The 17,870-nt window shown below is 38.0% G+C and overlaps 1 protein-coding gene across 4 annotated transcripts in view; it reads right to left on the reverse strand.

The window, feature by feature from the left end:
- The window catches only part of EGF (epidermal growth factor), a 50,565-nt gene that overhangs the window by 19,756 nt on the left and 12,939 nt on the right, over positions 1–17,870 (reverse strand). For all 4 annotated transcript variants that reach the window (XR_005556131.1, XR_005556130.1, XM_039338347.1 and 1 more), the window contains exons 7-13: positions 13,795–13,917; positions 8,716–8,838; positions 6,902–7,027; positions 5,376–5,512; positions 4,023–4,171; positions 3,015–3,119; positions 1,384–1,607 (exon numbers count right to left, since the gene is read on the reverse strand). Coding sequence is in view for 2 of the 4 variants with exons in the window: in XM_039338347.1 (XP_039194281.1) it covers positions 1,384–1,607; positions 3,015–3,119; positions 4,023–4,171; positions 5,376–5,512; positions 6,902–7,027; positions 8,716–8,838; positions 13,795–13,917 (987 nt within the window). In the remaining 2 variants the exon portion in view is untranslated. The remainder of the gene's footprint in view (positions 1–1,383; positions 1,608–3,014; positions 3,120–4,022; positions 4,172–5,375; positions 5,513–6,901; positions 7,028–8,715; positions 8,839–13,794; positions 13,918–17,870) is intronic.

Raw genomic sequence — 17,870 nt, forward strand, 5'->3', positions numbered from 1 at the left:
CCCCACCTTCATTTCTCTACAACCAGTGATCCTTTTTTAAAATAGCCCAACTGGAGCAAAATGGCACAATTTTAAAAAAATCAGTCACACTTCTTGCTGTTTTATGACAGGAAGCACACAAAAAGTATAGACAGAAAAACTTCAACACTTCCCCACCCCAAACAGAGACACTACTGGAAATCTTGGCTGTATCTGCATATATATCATATCCTCACTCTGAGGTTTTTTTGTCCTTCTTTTAGTTCAGGCTAAAGCTAGCAAAGGATTGCCCATCTTCACCTAAAAGCTTGGCCCTTCCACCAGCCAAGAACCAGAGAACGTACAAAAATCACTGGAAGTCTTAGAATGCATGCACAAAAGTTTCTTCTGTTCTCTTATAAACATAACAGCTTGTCTAAGAACATAAAAAATGACCATTCTGGATTAGGCCAAAATCTTCTTGCCAGCATTTACTTTCTGAGTTGTCAGATAGACTTGCATTTACAGCACTCACAAGCAGAGATAGAAACATCGGCCTCCTCTGCTCTTTTTCCCCTACAACTGGTCATTGGAAGCATATTATCATCAACTCAGAGCTGACACTAAATCTCAAGTCTTTTGATCTCTCCTCCACAGAGGCATCTTTTCAGTATCTTAAATGACAGGAATGGGCACTAGATGGCAGAAGTGCTGCAATAAGAATCACTATAGTAATATTAAGTTATTATTACCTGGGCTAAAGGAGGTGAAAGTATTTGTTCTGTTTTCTTTCCTTTATGAGCACATAGTACTTCAATTTTCAAAATTTCTTCACATTTCTTTACAAATAATACACAAGTAAGTAATAATACACATTTCTTTTCAAATAATACTTCAAGTAAGTCAGCAAAATGGGAGGGGGGAAACACACACACACACACACACACACACACACACACACACACACACACGTCCCTTTGTTAAACTCCCTCCCTTATCTAGTGCCCTATTGATTTATCAGAACAAACATACGTTGGAATGTGAACTAGGTGAGTCCTAACGCTATTTGCTCTCCAAAGCAGAGTCCAAATACAATTCCTTTAACACTTTCCTGCTTCCCATTTTTTTAAAAAAACTATTTTTTTTCTTCATTTTCCACAGGGCTGCCTGAACCTCATCTTGGGGCAAGCTGGAATCAGATCATAGAAATAATGCAATATGATGGGTGACCAACAAATAACCAGCTGACTATCATGGATATTTGCAGGAACTTGCTTCTTTCATCACTGTGACCCTAATCAATTTTCTAGAGCAGCAGTGATGGATAAGTGGTACAAAAAAGGAGGGAGCTACTGAAGTCACTCTTCCATTGACATTTTTGATATGTGCCTTATTAGATAGAAAACTAACATCCCAACGCCTCACCTACATCATTCTGTGTAAGTATTTGCCGGTTGGAACCATCCAGGTTTGCAGTTTCAATAACAGACATTTTGGCATCACACCAGTATAGCTTGTCATCAGAGTAGTCGATAGTTATTCCACTGGGCCAAACTAAGTCTGAATTTGCTATAATGATACGCTCTGAGCCTTGCAAAGTAGATTTTCCAATATGTGGATTGATCCCTAGGTTTGTCCAAAACAGTTCCCTTTGGTGAAGGAAAACAAAATAAGTCATTGCATTTTTAAAAATCCTTTCAACTTGCAGAACAAAGAAGACATATATATATATATATATATATATATATATATATATATATATATATATATATATATATATATGTTTTCTGAGGTTTTCGCGGGTATTTGTATGTAGGTCTTTGGTTGTTCGGGTTTTCTCCCGCGTAAAATTGGAAGTGTCTTGGCGACGTTTCGACGAAGTCCCATTCGTCATCTTCAGGCTGGTGTTTTCAGCTTCGTGCTTTGAGCAGCAAGGACTTCATCGAAACGTCGCCAAGACACTTCCAATTTTACGCGGGAGAAAACCCGAACAACTAAAGACCTACATATATATATATATATATATATATATATATATATATGTCAGAGTGAGATATAAACACTATTCATAGGTAATAATTTTGTGTTTTAAAATCCATCTTTGATCCCTCAACCATGATTAAAATACAGTGGGGCACAAGTCATTGGACAATTTCCAGATGTATGACTAGAACAGAAAATGAAATTTATTTAGAGGAAATAGCTCATGGGGATAAGAGAAAGTCAACCATCTAGCTAACTATCTGGAGAAGAGTCAAAGAACATGTGCTCTGTGCATGGCTGTCTGAGGAGAAAGGCAACGGAAACAATCTCTTAGACAAAGAGCAGGCAGAGTGATGAACAGAGAGAACCATAGAATTTGTTCTTTTTAACCAATTAGTCATGTCCGATTCTTTATAGGCAAGTTTATAGGGAAGTGCTCTCCATAATACTCTTCAAGCACAGCTACTTTCAGTTGTTGGATGTTCAATTTTGTATCAGATTTGATGTTATCAAGCCAGCATGTTTGTTGCTTGGTCCTTTTTGTTCCATTAACCATTCCTGGCACCATTGCTTTCTGCAATGGATTGTATGCATCACATGGCCAAAGTAAATCAGACGTAGTCTTATGATTTTGGCTTCTAGTGGTGTGTCTGGTTTTATAAGATTTAATATCTCTCTGTTAGTTACTCTGGCTGTCCACAGTATACGCAGTAATTTACGCCAGTATCACAAACAAAGGTGTCAGTTCTTTTTCAATCAACTACTCTTAGTGTCCAATTCTCACACCCATATATCATTACAGAGAAGACTATTGCTCTAACTAGCCTGCTTTTTGTATTTATGAACACCGAATAAGCAACTGTTTATCCACATTCTACTTCTGCTTTGTGGTCAGTAGCTCATGAGGGGCTGAAGAATTAGAGCCATTGGATCTGCACCTTCAATTATTGTATTTGCAAAATCTCTGCACAGGTGAAACAGTTTCAATAGAAGCAACAATTTTACAGACTTTATTCTTGGGAGTCTATAATACCCAATAACAGTTTGGAAACAAATTTGACTTGGTATCTTACCTGGTAAATGGATGAACAGCAATTCCTTGAGGATGAAACTCCTTCTCCTGTATGATTATTTTTCTCTGCATTCCATTTAGATTACTAGTTTCAATGCTATATTTCCTGCAAAATATGCACATAGAAAGGGGTTTCTTATTGCGATAACTTTAGTTTGTCACTTTACTTGCCTCCTTCCAGTTGATTCTTAGTCTATACCATAATATTAATTAAATGTTTTAACATTTCTTCTCGGTTCTATCTTGTCCTATTAATTAAAGTTGTAAACTGCAAGAGAACTGAGTAAGACTAGGAGTAGGAGCAACTAGAATCCATAAATTAAATTAGTAACTTCATGAAAAGCAACTATTATTATGTGTGCGTCTTCAAGTCAATTGACTGCCTGGACTAGTCTCTGTGGTTGTCTTGGCAATTTTTTTCAGAAATGGTTTGCTATTGCCTTGTTCTCAGAGCTAAAGGAGAGTGACTGGTCCAAAGTCATCCAGCTGGTTTTATGTCTATCCTGAATTCTACCTGGGTGCCTTAATCACTAGACCAAACTGGCTTTGTAAACCAATTATTACTATATTCAAATACAGCAATTGCTAACTGGTTTCTTAGGAAGACAATATTTTTATGACTTTTGATATAATCAAAAGTGTTCCCTTCGTAGGTGGAAATTCTGGACAGGAGATCTGTGAAGTGAATTAAAAATAACATCTCAGACACAATTGTTTGGGAGTGTTTTTTTTCCTAACAATGTCCTTGTTTTTTCAAAAGGAAATACATTCAATGTTCAATAAAGAAATTGCTTTACATGAATGCTTTTGGTTAGCATATTATTCAGCAAAGGGTCTCTCTTTTTTATCTCTAGGTCTTTCTGTTATGACTATCTTAAGTATACAAAAATGCATGCTACCATTTCAGAAACATTTCAGTTACTCTCTCCTTTTTTTGTCAGTTGTTTATTTACTACCATATTTTTTTACTACCAGTAAGTGTCCTGCAATATTTATGCAAAAAACATACTCTGGGTCAGTCCAGTATAATTTACGATTAATCCAGTCTAGTGCTAGTCCTTCTGATTTCTCCCTTGTGTCACATACAACTTTTTCACAATTGGTGCCATCCAGATCAGATCTCTCTATACAGTTCAGGTCTGTATGGGTAAAATAAATCTGTAAGAAGAAAACAGAAGGTTTAGAGATGATCCTCAACCTACAACCACAGAATTTCTATTGCTAAGCAAGTCAGTTGTTAAGTGGGTTGCGCTCACTTTTGCAGCCTTACCACATCTTTTGCTGTGGTTGTTAAACAAATCACTGCAGTTGTTAAATGAGTCTAGTGGTTGTTAAATTAATACAGCTTCCTCTTATTGGCTTTGCTGATCAAATGCTGACTGGGAAGGTTGCAGCAGGATGCTGCAATCATTGGAAATGCATGCCATTTGTCAAGCGCCTGACTTTTGATCACATGACTGTGGGGATGCTGCAATGGTTGTGAGAGGACCAGTCATAAGTCATTTTTTTCAGTCATGTTGTAACTTTGAATGATCATTAAATGAATAGTTGTAAGTTGAGTACCACCTGTACTGCACTTCTTAGTTGGGGATAGGATTTCTTCTCTCACATCTTCTCATATTAATGACATTTATTTGAGCAAAAAAATAGTTACATTATTTACAAAGTTGAGACTGTGTTTCTTCCAAACCTACTAGTGCACAAATAATGTTTAATCAAGGTCCTGGATGGAAGCCATGTGTGAATAACACCAACAGATCCATGGTGGTACAGTGGTTAGAAACCAGTATTGCAAGCTAACTCTGCCAACAGCCAGCAGTTCGATTCTCACTGGCTCAAGGTTGGCTCATCCTTCCATCCTTCCGAGGTCAGTAAATTGAGGACCCAGATTGTTGGGGGCAATATGCTGATTCTGTAAACAGCTTAGAGATGGCTGTAAAGCACTGTGAAGTGGTACATAAATCTAAGTGCTATTGCTAATAGAGAAAATAACAAATACGGAATGTATAGATATGACAGATATGTCATGTTAACAGTGGTGGGATTCAAATATGTGAACAACTAGTTCTCTGTGTGGATGCCGCTTCTGGAAGTCCATTCTGGGCCTGGACAACAAAAAATTAGCTCCGGTTCTGCTGATGTGGTGTGAACCGGCTGAATCACACCACTGCATGTTAATATATAACTGCTGTCAAGTGCTCATTGTTTAGGAAGTCATTTGGCCCAAAGCATAATAGCAATAAGAAGCACTTTATCTATATCATGGAACATCATGAACTGCACAGTTAAAATGCAATGCAGTAAAAGCATTGATCCTTGCAATATTTTGAAATCCTCTTTAAAAAAAAAAAAAAAAGCTTACCTTACTTTCCATTGGATCCCAGTCCAAAGCTGAGACTATTCCCATCTGCCAGCTAAGGATTCTTGAGTATTGCGTCCCATCAAAAGCAATGCTACGGATATCATGACTGTTCGCAAACAACAGAAATGGCTTTGCTCCTGTTTGTAATAAATGTAGTAACATGTTAAGTCTTCTACTTCAACACTCTGCAGATAACAATGGAAAGAAGCAAATTGTAGCACGTCTTTCTCTCTTTTCTTCTCATTTACAATCCTTACTTGGCACTAATCACAGATTACCTTAATTACAATATGATTATAAATAACCAAGATGATAATCTGCCAATGAATTTAACATGCTAAATGTGACAGATGCTTATGTCGTTCAAAACAGGTATATGAATATTGTTACATACTACCATTTTTTCCTGGACAGGAATAATCTGTGGTGGACTTGCTTTAGAGCAGGGGTGTCAAACTGCCGGCCCACAGGCCAGTTGCATCATGTGGAGGCCGTGCCCACCCCAGCTCCAGCAATGCAAAAAAAGTCTTGATACATCGCAACATGTCATATGATGCAGCGAGTTTGAGATCCGTGCTTTAGAGAATAGTGCTCTGAAGATATACCAGTAGTATTTGGTTAAATAAAGCTTCAAAATAAATTTAACATAATAGAACATAAATATAAATGTCACCGTAGCCACCCTCGCCCCCATCCCCAAGATACCTTATCAATTCCAGTCTTTCATTAAACACCAATTTGTAACTCAATAGTACTTCCCATGTTAAGCTGAACTATTTTGCTTAGCTACGCTTTCAATTCTGTCCTATGAAGAGTGTCTACAGGGTATGGTTAAAAAGGAAGATTGACGTATCAATCCCCAGTTGTAGTGATGGAAGATCAAATAAGGAAAGTCTCCCTAGATCTCTTTAAGAGCCATCTATGCTTAAATTTAGCTATACATTTTAGCAAAATGCACCATGTGCTGGAGCAGTTTATTTCAGAATGACCAGAAACACCAGTCTGGCATTACATGGACAGATGCACCTGCAAAAAGCACGTATCCAATCCATCTTGCAACCCATGCCAAAATGTCCATAAATCAGTATCCTGTTACTGCATCAGCTTAAATTGGCCAATAGAAAGCAGAAAGATCGTCACAATGTCATCCACCATGTCTTCAAGGATGATTCATAGATTGTGTCCATTGCAAAAAAAAATGTGTGAATTAAGCAAAGAGGTAAAATTCTACATCAGCAGCCCCCAATCTTTTGGGTACCAGGGACCAGTTCAATGGAGAGAGGTTTTTTTCATGGACCAGAGGGGGCATGGTTTTGTGTGCTGCCTACATCCCGTGGATGGGTCTTCGCTTGTTTATGCAACCTGATTTCTGGCATGTTGCGGACCGGTGCCGATCCATGGATCAGGGGTTGGGGACCCCTTGTCCTATATGATACCACCATATGTCTTTTAAAAGCAGTTTGTGGAGCATCTTCATGCCTCAGTTAGACGAATTTGAGGATGAGTCCAAAAATCACAATACTTACTTGAAGCAGCACAATGTCTTTTGTCCTCCTGGAGATCATAGCCAGGAAAGCAACTACATTCCCAGGTTGTTGGACTCAAAGATGTACAAATCTGGCTACAACCACCATTATCAGGCGATGTACAACCTAGAACAGATTCACTTTTTTAAAAGATGGATCTTTATCTAAAGTCACTGCACTTAGATTGACATGAAATAGTATGGTTCACTCTGCTGAGCTTCAGTAAATATTACAATAAACATCTTTTAGAGATGATCTCTAGTTAAACTATATCTGGTAGTTATTTATTTAGGGATTCCCAGGCTGGATAGAGATGAAAGTAAGGACCCTCTATACCTCACTTGTTCCATCAGGAGGTCAATAACAGAAAAATCTTTTGATTTCCATGCAAAGGAATTCTGCTTCCTAAATTGTCTGTCTCGGGCAGTAATTGGTATTGGTCAATAATGGATAATAGGATGATATTAAGGTATTTCAAACATTTATAACACTGTAATTTAGATCAGCCTCCTCAGAACCTGGTGTCCTTTGAATTCAGTTGACCACAACTCCCAAATTTCTCAGTCAGCATGGACCTTTCGTCCTATTAGATTATAATTTTTCCCAATTTGTTTTTTGCTACCTAATATGAAAGCTTACATTATCTCTTGTTTTATTCATATTATAACAACATGCTTGATATCTCTTCTACTTCTCACCAATCATGAGGTCTGGATATCTTACGAAGGATTTAAATAGTTTGGACTTTAACAGCTCAAATTTATGTTTCAAATGAAATCAGTTTATTACAGTTTGTTACTGTACAGATTTGATAAAATATCCAATAGTAGCATTTATATTTCAAATAATGGATAGCTTACAAAAATGTTTGCTTTCTGCTCCTAGAAAGCTTTATGACAATGGTGGTGAACCTTTTAGAGATTGAGTGCCCAAACTGCAACCCAAAACCCACTTATGGATCGCCGGGTGCTGGGTGGGCGTGGCCACCAAATGGGCATGGCCACCGAGCTGTCAGCTCGTGCTCACTTGCTGTCTGCTCCGACTTGTGCTCACTCTCAAGCTGTCTGCAGCAAATGCTGCTTTCGCAGAAAGTTGCTTCTTTTATAGCTTCTCGCCTATTCCCAGACTGCGCATGCGCGGAGAGGAGGAGGGAGCAGCTAAGCCCAGCAATGGCTTGCGTGCCACCAGAGACAGCTCCGCGTGCCGCCTGTGGCACCCGTGCCATAGGTTCGCCACCACGGCTTTATGAGAACTCCTGGCAACTCACACTCTCTACTTGTATATCTCAAGATCTCCATTTTTCTACCTAAAAACCAATTATAGCATATAGTAAACATGGCATGAATATCAGCCACCTTTTTCATTCCTTTCTTCATTTTATACCTTCTAACCATCTTATTTATTCATGAGTTCTTTAAAGCTTACAAATAGTTTTAGTTGACCTAATTTTCACTTGGCCTAATAAAAATATTATATCTTTGATTCCCCCATCCCAGGGCAACTAGATTCCAACTGCTTTTTTACTGAAATAAGATAAAGAAAATGGTTAAACACTATTATTTTGCCAAGCTTGGATTCTTCTAGATATGTTCTACAACATATCCAGTACATCCAGTTCGATTCAGGATTATAGGAATTAATCAAATACTTCCAGTACCTGTTTGGTTCAACACCAGGCTAGAGGAAGCTGAAGTACAGAACAAATGCTAAACACTGTTAATTATAAAATATATTATCCTGTTTCAACATCAAACATTTGTCATCTACAGCAACATTTTCAGAATAAGCATTGAAAAATAATTATATTTATTTACCTGAACATGTTTTTCCATCGGCTTGGAGAACTGATCCTTCAGGACAAAAGCAAATAGGCCCTTTGGGTGTCTGTCCACAGTCATTGCTGCAGTGCATATAATTGCTTGAACAGGAAATCAGTTCTATAATGCATTAAAATGAAGAAGAAAATGTTTTTTAAAATTGATGGAAATAACTTGGAAGAATTCAAGCCAGAGTTAAATACAAGTTATTTGCCATGTGTTACATCACTGATATTATTTTTGTCCGCTGCTTTCCAGTGTTTATGTCATGGGCCAAGTATTGCTTCCAGACAAGTTTGATGGGTGTTTTGTTTTTAAAGAGAATATATTTCCAATTTCTAAAGCTAAAAGCTAGAGCAACCTAGTTGAGTAAGGCTTCTCCTGAGAAGGTGTGTATATGTGACAGAAAAATAATTGACAAAATGTAAATATTTGATTTTTTCAGAATAAATACATACTTTTCAACAGAATACTGAACTTCACTTCTCTATCACTTTTAGGACAACCCAAAGCATTTGGAACAGTTTTTTTTTCAAAGTATGTTAGGAAACTTAAAAAACTTTTTTTATATTATAGGGCCATCTGTTTTACAAAGCTTATGCTTTGTCTATGTGCATATGTACACAAGTAACATTTCCACTGGGACTGTGCCATGGTATGTGGGAATGACCTTGGGAGAAATGAGGGAGAGCCTATAAAAGATATCATGGTGGTGCAGTGGTTAGAATGCAGTATTGCAGGCTAACTTTGCTCACACTGCCAGGAGTTCGACTCCTTTGATCCTGACCAGTTGACCCAGCCTTCCATCCTTCCGAGGTCAGTAAAATGAGGACTCAAATTGTTGGGGGCAATATGCTGACTCTGTAAACCACTTAGAGAGGGCTGTAAAGCACGGTGAAGCAGTATATAAGTCTAAGTGCTATTGCTATTGTTATCATAGTCCACAAAAGAAGAGAGAGAGTGAAAGAGTTTCAAAGGTATACAACATATTTTTCCAGAGAGTAAAAGGAAAGGAGGGGAGAAATACTTTCAGTCTTGCAAGATTCTGCTGTGTAAGCTTAGAATAGAGCTAGTACACCTGGTTGTGCTTCTTCTCTGGACTGCCTCTCAGGTTGTCAGCAAATGCACGTGGAGACAAGGACAGTTTTTAAAGAAGATACACTAACCTTGTAAAGCAGCAATCCCCAACCTTTTGAGCACCAGGGACAGTTATGTGGAAAACAATTTATCCATGAACCAGGGGGCCCATGGTTTCGCATGCTACCTAGATCCTGTGCATACACAGAAGAAGCTTTGCTCGCTTGCACAGCCCAATTCCTAACAAGGGGGTTGGGGACTCTTGTTGTAAAGGACAGAGCTGTTTTAAAATTTTTGAAGAGATGCCTTGTTCACACTAACATAATTTGCCAAACTGCCCTTTCAAATGCTGTGCACACTGCTATCGTGTGCGGCAAAAAGCATTCTTAGAAATAATGTGCTTAAAGATTGATCTTGTGCTAACTTCCCATTTAGTTTTTGATTAAGAATAATCAATATGGATAATGTTCCATTGCTGCCACATTAAACATGACAATTTGGCAGTAGTTTTTGTATAGACTCTGGGGAGCTCATGAGGCCTGGAGGCTTAAATTGCACATCTCTGTACTACATGAAAAAAAGATTAATGCCCTTGTTCATTCAACAGCTTGCCCAGGGGAAATGCCCCTCTATTATTTGCACTGATGATGAAAAGATTCAGAAAACTCAGCTTTTGTCCATCTCACTATATCCCTAGATAATCTTCTACCAAACAACATATCTCAATAGTGACACAAACTTATATTAGAATTCTGTGGAATAATGGAATCACAATTCAGGGTATTGTGAAAATATATGAAATATCTGGGAAGGATAAACAGAAACTACAATGCAGTGGCAACATTTTGAGGAGAAACATCCTTTTGTGAATAATCCAGCCACAACTTTGTTATTTTAATCGTGAGTCTTAGAGATGCAGAATTTATCATCAGGCTGTAATGGACAAATTCTGTAATCCTAAGCAAGTTTGCATAACCTTAGCTTGACCAATTTTCAGTAGCAAAAATGTTTACCAAATTTGTTTTATATTTCTTATCCCACATAGTCAGTATGAAATCAACTGTTTCTACCTGGTATGGTGTCAGGTTAAAGAATAATCATAGATATCTTCCTATAGTAAACTAACAAGCAAATACTGGAGCGGACAACACCAGACACATGACTGGAAGGCAAAATCACAAAACTGCATCTCACTTATTTAGACCATTTCATGCGGGGGAATTTACTGGAGAAAGCAATTATGTTTGGAAGAGTTAGCGGTAAAAGAAAACCAGGTCACAAAGGACACGGAGGCCGGACATAATTAAAGCTGACACTAGTCAGAACATAGAACAACTCAAAGAAGTAATTCAAGATTGGAAGATGTGGAGAGACCTGGCCTACAGAATTGACAGGAGTCAGATCGGACTGAATGGATATCATTATCATCATCATCATCATTTATTTGCTTTCTTCAATATTCAAGACACCATATGGAGACATCTGCAGACACAGACTCTAAAACTGGAACAAATTAGGTTTTCCTACAGCTGTTTTCTGGAATCTATGGTAGATAGTCATTCATTTCAACAGAAAATAATAAAAATCCATCTTGTTTTCTAAGAAAGCAGTCCTAATTGCACTTCTTAAAAGTATACTACTTAATTTTGATCAAGTCACAGACTTAGTTTTAGAATAATAATATCTTAGAACTAGTAGGTTCAAGTAACAAAGCAAGCAAAATAATTCTTATATTATTCGGTATCTTATCTACATTCATAAAACACTTGTTTGTTCACTGCTCAATAGAAAGATCACTTACAAATTTGTATTAAGACCAATTATAGTCTCTTAATTTTATTTAAGCTGCTGTGAGGTTTAGATACTGATTATAAGAAAGGACTAGATCGGGGGTAGACAACCTTGGCTCATTTATGACTTGTGGACTTCAACTCCCAGAATTCCTGAGCCAGCATGTCTGGATGAGGAATTCTGGGAGTTGAAGTCCACAAGTCATAAAAGGACTATGTCTGAAGACCTTTGACATAGACTGTATTCTCATCTTCATTCTTCATGGTTTCGTCCCTAGTCGTACATGAAAATGAATGAATCTAAGAGTATTTTCTTTGCAAATGACCCCTAGGATTTAGCCAAAATTAGAGCTCCAAAGCAATACAAATAGCCCTGCTGTGTCTTCTGCATGAGAGCCTTTCAGATATTGGACTACTGCTATCATATCTTTCCTTAATATTTTTACTCCAGCTATCTCTGTTGTTCATCTTGATGGCTTTTCTCCTGATGCACTCATTTGTCAGTGTGTTTTAAAATATGATGCTTGAAGTTGAACATGGTATTGTAATGCTGATAAAATGGAAGTTTTTTATTTCCTGTGACTTTGATCCTTTTCTAGCAACTATATTATCAAATAATACATCTAGATCTTCTTTAAATGTACTGCTGTAAACTAGCCTCGCCCATCTTATATTTTTGACTTTAGTTTCTTGGACTTAAAGCAAGACCTTGAATATAACGATTCTGGCCTGTCAAGATATTTATGAATCTTGATTTTATCTGCAATTGTCTTAATCTTCTTAGCTTCAGATTTTATCTGCAGTCCCTTTACATCTTTATTCAGGTCATTTTTAGAATGTTAAATAGTCCATACCTACATGGAGTCATTGGCATGGAAATAATAACTATGACTGCTTAAGCTGGTATTGATCCCCCTAACAATAGTTTTAAGCTGCCCAGTGAAGCCTTGCACAAGATGGGCTACAAACAAAATTAATAAAACAAATAAATAAAAATAGTAGCCATAGCTCCAACACACATTTTACCAATTTGTAAAGCAGAGCTATCCTACACAAATTTGCTCAATAGTTTATTAAAATCAAGTTATTGTATTTCCATAGCATTCCTATTATCTAGTGCAGAGGTCCCTAACCTTTTGGACACCAGGGACCGGTTCTGTGGAGAGAAGTTTTTCCGCAGACCAGAGAGGGCATGGTTTTGTGTGCTGCCTGCATCCCACAGATGGGGCTTTGTCAGATTTAAACAAATATAAAGCATGCAAGACCAGGGATTTTGAATTCATTTTTTTATGTTTTTTTAACTACAATAAATGATAGGCTATGTCAATGGTGACAAACCTATGGCAAGCGTGCCAGAGGCAGCACTCAGAGCCCTCTCTGTTGGCACGTGCGCTGCCGCCCTCAGCAGCAGGCCCATCAGGCCGACACTGCCACCCGGAGCAGGAGCCCTGCCCAGCACAAAGGGGGCAAAGCGGCCAACTAGCAAGCTCCAGTAAAGGTGGTAGAGCAGAGATCACCAACCATTGTCGATTGATGGAGTGGAAAAAAAGGGAGGGGAAGCATTTTACATGCGTGCATGCATGCACGGGGCTGCAAGCATGCACACGCTGCAAATGGGGTGGGGCTAGTGCCTGTATGATACTCACTAGCCCTGCCCCCTTCTTGCATGGTGCAGTGGCGTTCATCTGCACCCCGCAGTGCGGCGGCGGCCATTTTTGTGCCTTGCAGCACGGTGGCCCATTTTTGCGCCCCTGGTTTTTGCGTGCCAGAGGCGGCACTCAGAGCCACCTCCCTGCCCCCCCTGAGGGCACCACAAGGCTGATGCGCTCCTGGCACTTTGCAATAAATAAGTGGGTTTTGGGCTGCGGTTTGGGCACTCAGTCTCTAAAAGGTTCACCATCATTGGGCTATGTAAATTCATCAGGTAAACTGGGTCTTATGTCCATAGGATTTAGATGTTCTCCTCTTATAAGATATATAATTCTAATTTTGCCCATTGTGTGATGATTTAAAAGAGGGAAACCTTGCTATATATTTTTCTTGATATCTGAAAAATTCACAAGTGCCCCCTGATTTGATGGACAAACTCAGTTTCTCTATAGAATGTTGACATTTTGATAGATCAATAGCTTAGTTGTCAAATACCACATAAGGAGTATTAAAAGAAATTATTTGAAAAAGTTTGGGAAAATAGTAGGGTGCCACCTACCATAGCATGTTTTCTTATCAGACAAGAGAATAAAACCCTTTGGACATGTGCAGTAATAGGATCCAGGGATATTCACACAGCCCAAAGTACAGCCATGATTCCATAATGCGCATTCATTGACATCTGATGAATTTAAAAACACATAAACAATTAGGTTACATGCTTGTGAGTTCTTAAGAGCAGTAAGCTATTATAACAGTAATTAATATAATGTAATTTAGTATCTTGTGAAGTTGTTACAGAAATATTCTTCAATGTAAAGATAAAAACAGATCAAGCTGTACTTAAATCAATATATTTGGATAGATTGAAGAAAATTCAGTTTAGTTATTGGCATCATATGATGCTTATCTTCTGCAAAGATCAATGACAGAAATTCAGAATGGAAATGTTTTTCTAAGTAACGTACTGGGCTGTCATTTTAGTTTCTGATTTCTGATTATTCATGCCCATTGGCAAAACAAGAAATGGTTTAGTTAATAATCAGATTTGAGTCAAACAGATTTCAAATACAGATTTGTATATTTTCAATTATTCTGTGTTGATTCCAAATAATCAAGAAAATATCAAGTGACTGAAACTATTAAAAGCTATCTCAATCCAGAGTAATTATAGTAGACAAATTAGCTACATATTACACTCCTTGTAATATGTACTTATTTCTGGATAATCAGTCATGCTAGTCCAAGGGAAAAGAGTATACATAGGTCAGGGTTGAACTTAGTCCTTGAAAATTTGATAAACGCTTCTTAATCTCACACAGGTGGACAGACTCAATCATAATTTCAACAAGAACAGCCTCCTAGACCAAGCTAGATCCAAAAAAGCTAGGGAATGCCTAGAAGATTGGCATTCAGACAAGCAGCCATCAATAGACACGTAGAAATAAACTGTATTTACACATCATTCAAAAGACACAAAAAAGCTAAGAGGGAAACAAAAAGGCCAGAACACATCCTCACGAGCAGCCAACCCTTAATATCAGACAATCTATCGAGCAGAAACATTATACTAACCAAGGAATTCCAAGGACAAAACCACACCTCTACCAAAACTGACAGAGCCAGCTACTGTATATAAACAGGGAGAAAATCCCACACTCACTGAAACTGCTGATGTTACTGAGTCAGGTTATGAAATGTCTGCCAAGCTCAGAGAACACTAGGAACTCCACAATTATGCTACTTTATGCTACAATAATCTTCTGTCATCTGGATAGGATCACAGCATACCCACAGGGCTGTTCCTTCTGTAAATGAATGGTAATCCATTTTATTGCATCCTGCAATGAAGCTGGCAACTATTAACCCAAATTTGAGTAAAGCAAACCTATAACCATTAAAACTACTTCTGTGCTGTCCATGAAACCACTGTAATTTCCTTGTCACAACGATGTTCAATTGTGCATTTTTATTTCTAGCACGTCATGATTTGCCTCCACAGAACATAGAGTTTACATGATTTTATCCTGAAATTTCCCTTGCTGTAAGGCCTCATTGTAAATCTAATTTGGACGTTAATTAGTCTGGTTGGATAAACTGAATAAGGCAGATGCAAAGTTCATCTGGACTGGGAAACTTAAGCTCCTTATGAAGCTGCTTTATAAAGAGGCATTTAGCAGGAGAAAGGAAAAAACAAAAGAAGCTTGAGACCAGGACAACATGACCTTCATATTTCTCTTTTTCAGTCGGTTTTGCTGGAAAGAGAATGAATAGATTGCATTCAACAAATAGTATGCTTTAAAAGCTAATGCATTATCAAGAAAAAAATACCCACAGAAAACGATTACACTTCATCATTATATTTACAATATATGTGGAATTCAAGGAAAGAGTTGGGAAAACAGATAAAGAGATCAGCTGAGTCACAGTTTGGGGAAAATCAGCAATTGGGAAATAACAGCAGTAACTAACATGGAAATGGTAATTCCAATTGGGAAAGTGGCACTTTGGAGGTAGCTAATGGAATAGATAACACCCCATTTCTTTCCTGTATACATTTGCTTCCTCTCTTTCCATCCTGGTTAGTATTATTTTAACTGAATTTTAAATTTATGATCTTCTTATTTTTTTAATGTTTTATATTGCATTTTAATTGAATGTCTGTAAAGCTGCCTAGAGTTGCCTTTGGAGAGAAGGAAGGAAGGAAGGAAGGAAGGAAGGAAGGAAGGAAGGAAGGAAGGAAGGAAGGAAGGAAGGAAGGAAGGAAGGAAGGAAGGAAGGAAGGAAGGAAGGAACAGAATTTGAGGGACAAACTGAGATATACTGGAACAGCTTACCCCAGAAATTGTGGGTGCTCCATCACTGGAAATTTTTAAGAAGAGACTGGACAATCACCTGTCTGAGATGGTATAGGTTCTCCTGCTTGAGCAGGGGGCTGGACTAGAAGACCTCCAAGCTCCCTTCCAGTTCTATTCTGTTCTGTTCTGTTCTAGTTTAAATTTTATAAACCTGAGTCTTAAATTTCTATTAGCATATAAGGAGAAAATGTCACAGCAAGCATGTGCACATATCAGGGAAATAAAATTTATACAGCTTTCAGTCAGACAGATGTACATATTACTTACTCAGGAGCCCTGCCTTTTCACTGCTTGTCTTTCTGATATTATTTCAGTAGTGGTTGTCTACCCCGGCCCACAAATAGGAAATATACACTGAAATGCTTCTTTTTACTAACAACCCCCAGCTGAGGTAAGATTAAGCTCCAAGTTACTTGACTTCTAAGCTTAAATCATGGCTTGCATTAGCCTCCAGAACAGATTATCTCATCACCCAAAGCCAGTGCTGTTCTTTACAACTACCCATAATGTGTGTTTTTCAGCCCAGCCCATCTGACAGGCTGTGTTTTGAAAAAAGCTGAGAGAGTCCTGTAGATGCTACTTTAAATTCCTGGAGAAAAAGTGGGATATAAATCTAAAAATGAAATAAAAATCTACTCATTACTTACAAGTAAAGGTTAAACACCGCTATCCACAATATCTTAAATTTCTTTGCATTTGTCTAAACAAAACCTTGTGATTTTTCCATTTATAGCTCTTCTGCATATGATAGCAATGGATGCCAGATTAAATTATCTACTAAAGTAGGTTTTACATGGACTACCCTTGAAAATTCTTCAGAAATTGCAATTGATGTAAAGTAAGCAATTTGAACTTCAAATTGAAGCGATTTGAACTTCAAACTAAGGAGGCCATCTGATGCTAGTAGTGAAAACTCTACACTGATTGCCAATACTGGGAAAAATTTATATTCTTAATACCCAGCTTTAAATCTATAAAGGTTTCAGGACTTAAAAGATGCTTTTTCATTTTATAAGCCTGTCAAGTTGTTAAGATCTACTGGTGTCAAGCCCCAAACCAAGAATGATATGGAGCAATTCTTCCAAGCTGAATTCTTTATTTTTTCCACAGCTATAGACAAAATCTTGGCAGATTGAGCACTCTACTATCTGCATCTGCAATATACTTTGTGAACTATTAGGGAGGAGCTGTTTCACCCTCTTTTCCTGGCACATGGTATCTAGGCTAAATTGCCCCTTATTCCTCTGGAATGTGGCCCCTCCGTCCTGGGGATCCACCTCTTCAATACATTTCATCACAGCAGGAGAGTCCTTTCTGGAGATGTTCCTGCTATCACAAGGCCATCTTCTCCATCATTACCCTCTAAATCAAGGGTCTTCAAACTTGGCCCTTTTATGACTTGTGAACTTCAACTCCCAGAATTCCTCAGCCAGACATGCCTGGCTGAGGAATTCTGGGAGTTGAAGTCCACAAATCATAAAAGGGCCAAGTTTGAAGACCCCTGTTCTAAATGGACATACATTCAGAGCTTAGCATTCCACCCCACATCTCTTTTACCAGGTTTTTAATTGTTAGTTTATTTTCATATTAACTTACTACCCGATATAAATGTCTTTCTAATGTTTTACAGTGGTAGCTTGGTACTTGGCATTAATTCGTTCTGGAGTTAGGAAGGATACTAGAAAGGATGAGTTCAAACCATATGATTTACCATGTAACCCTTTGTTTTGGCTGGGAAGAACTTTCTTTCAGTTTTCCTATGACAGTGACCTTCCCA

The sequence above is a fragment of the Crotalus tigris genome, unplaced genomic scaffold (assembly GCF_016545835.1).
Source record: "Crotalus tigris isolate CLP2741 ecotype Arizona unplaced genomic scaffold, ASM1654583v1 scf7180000017695.2238764, whole genome shotgun sequence".
Taxonomy (NCBI): domain Eukaryota; kingdom Metazoa; phylum Chordata; class Lepidosauria; order Squamata; family Viperidae; genus Crotalus; species Crotalus tigris.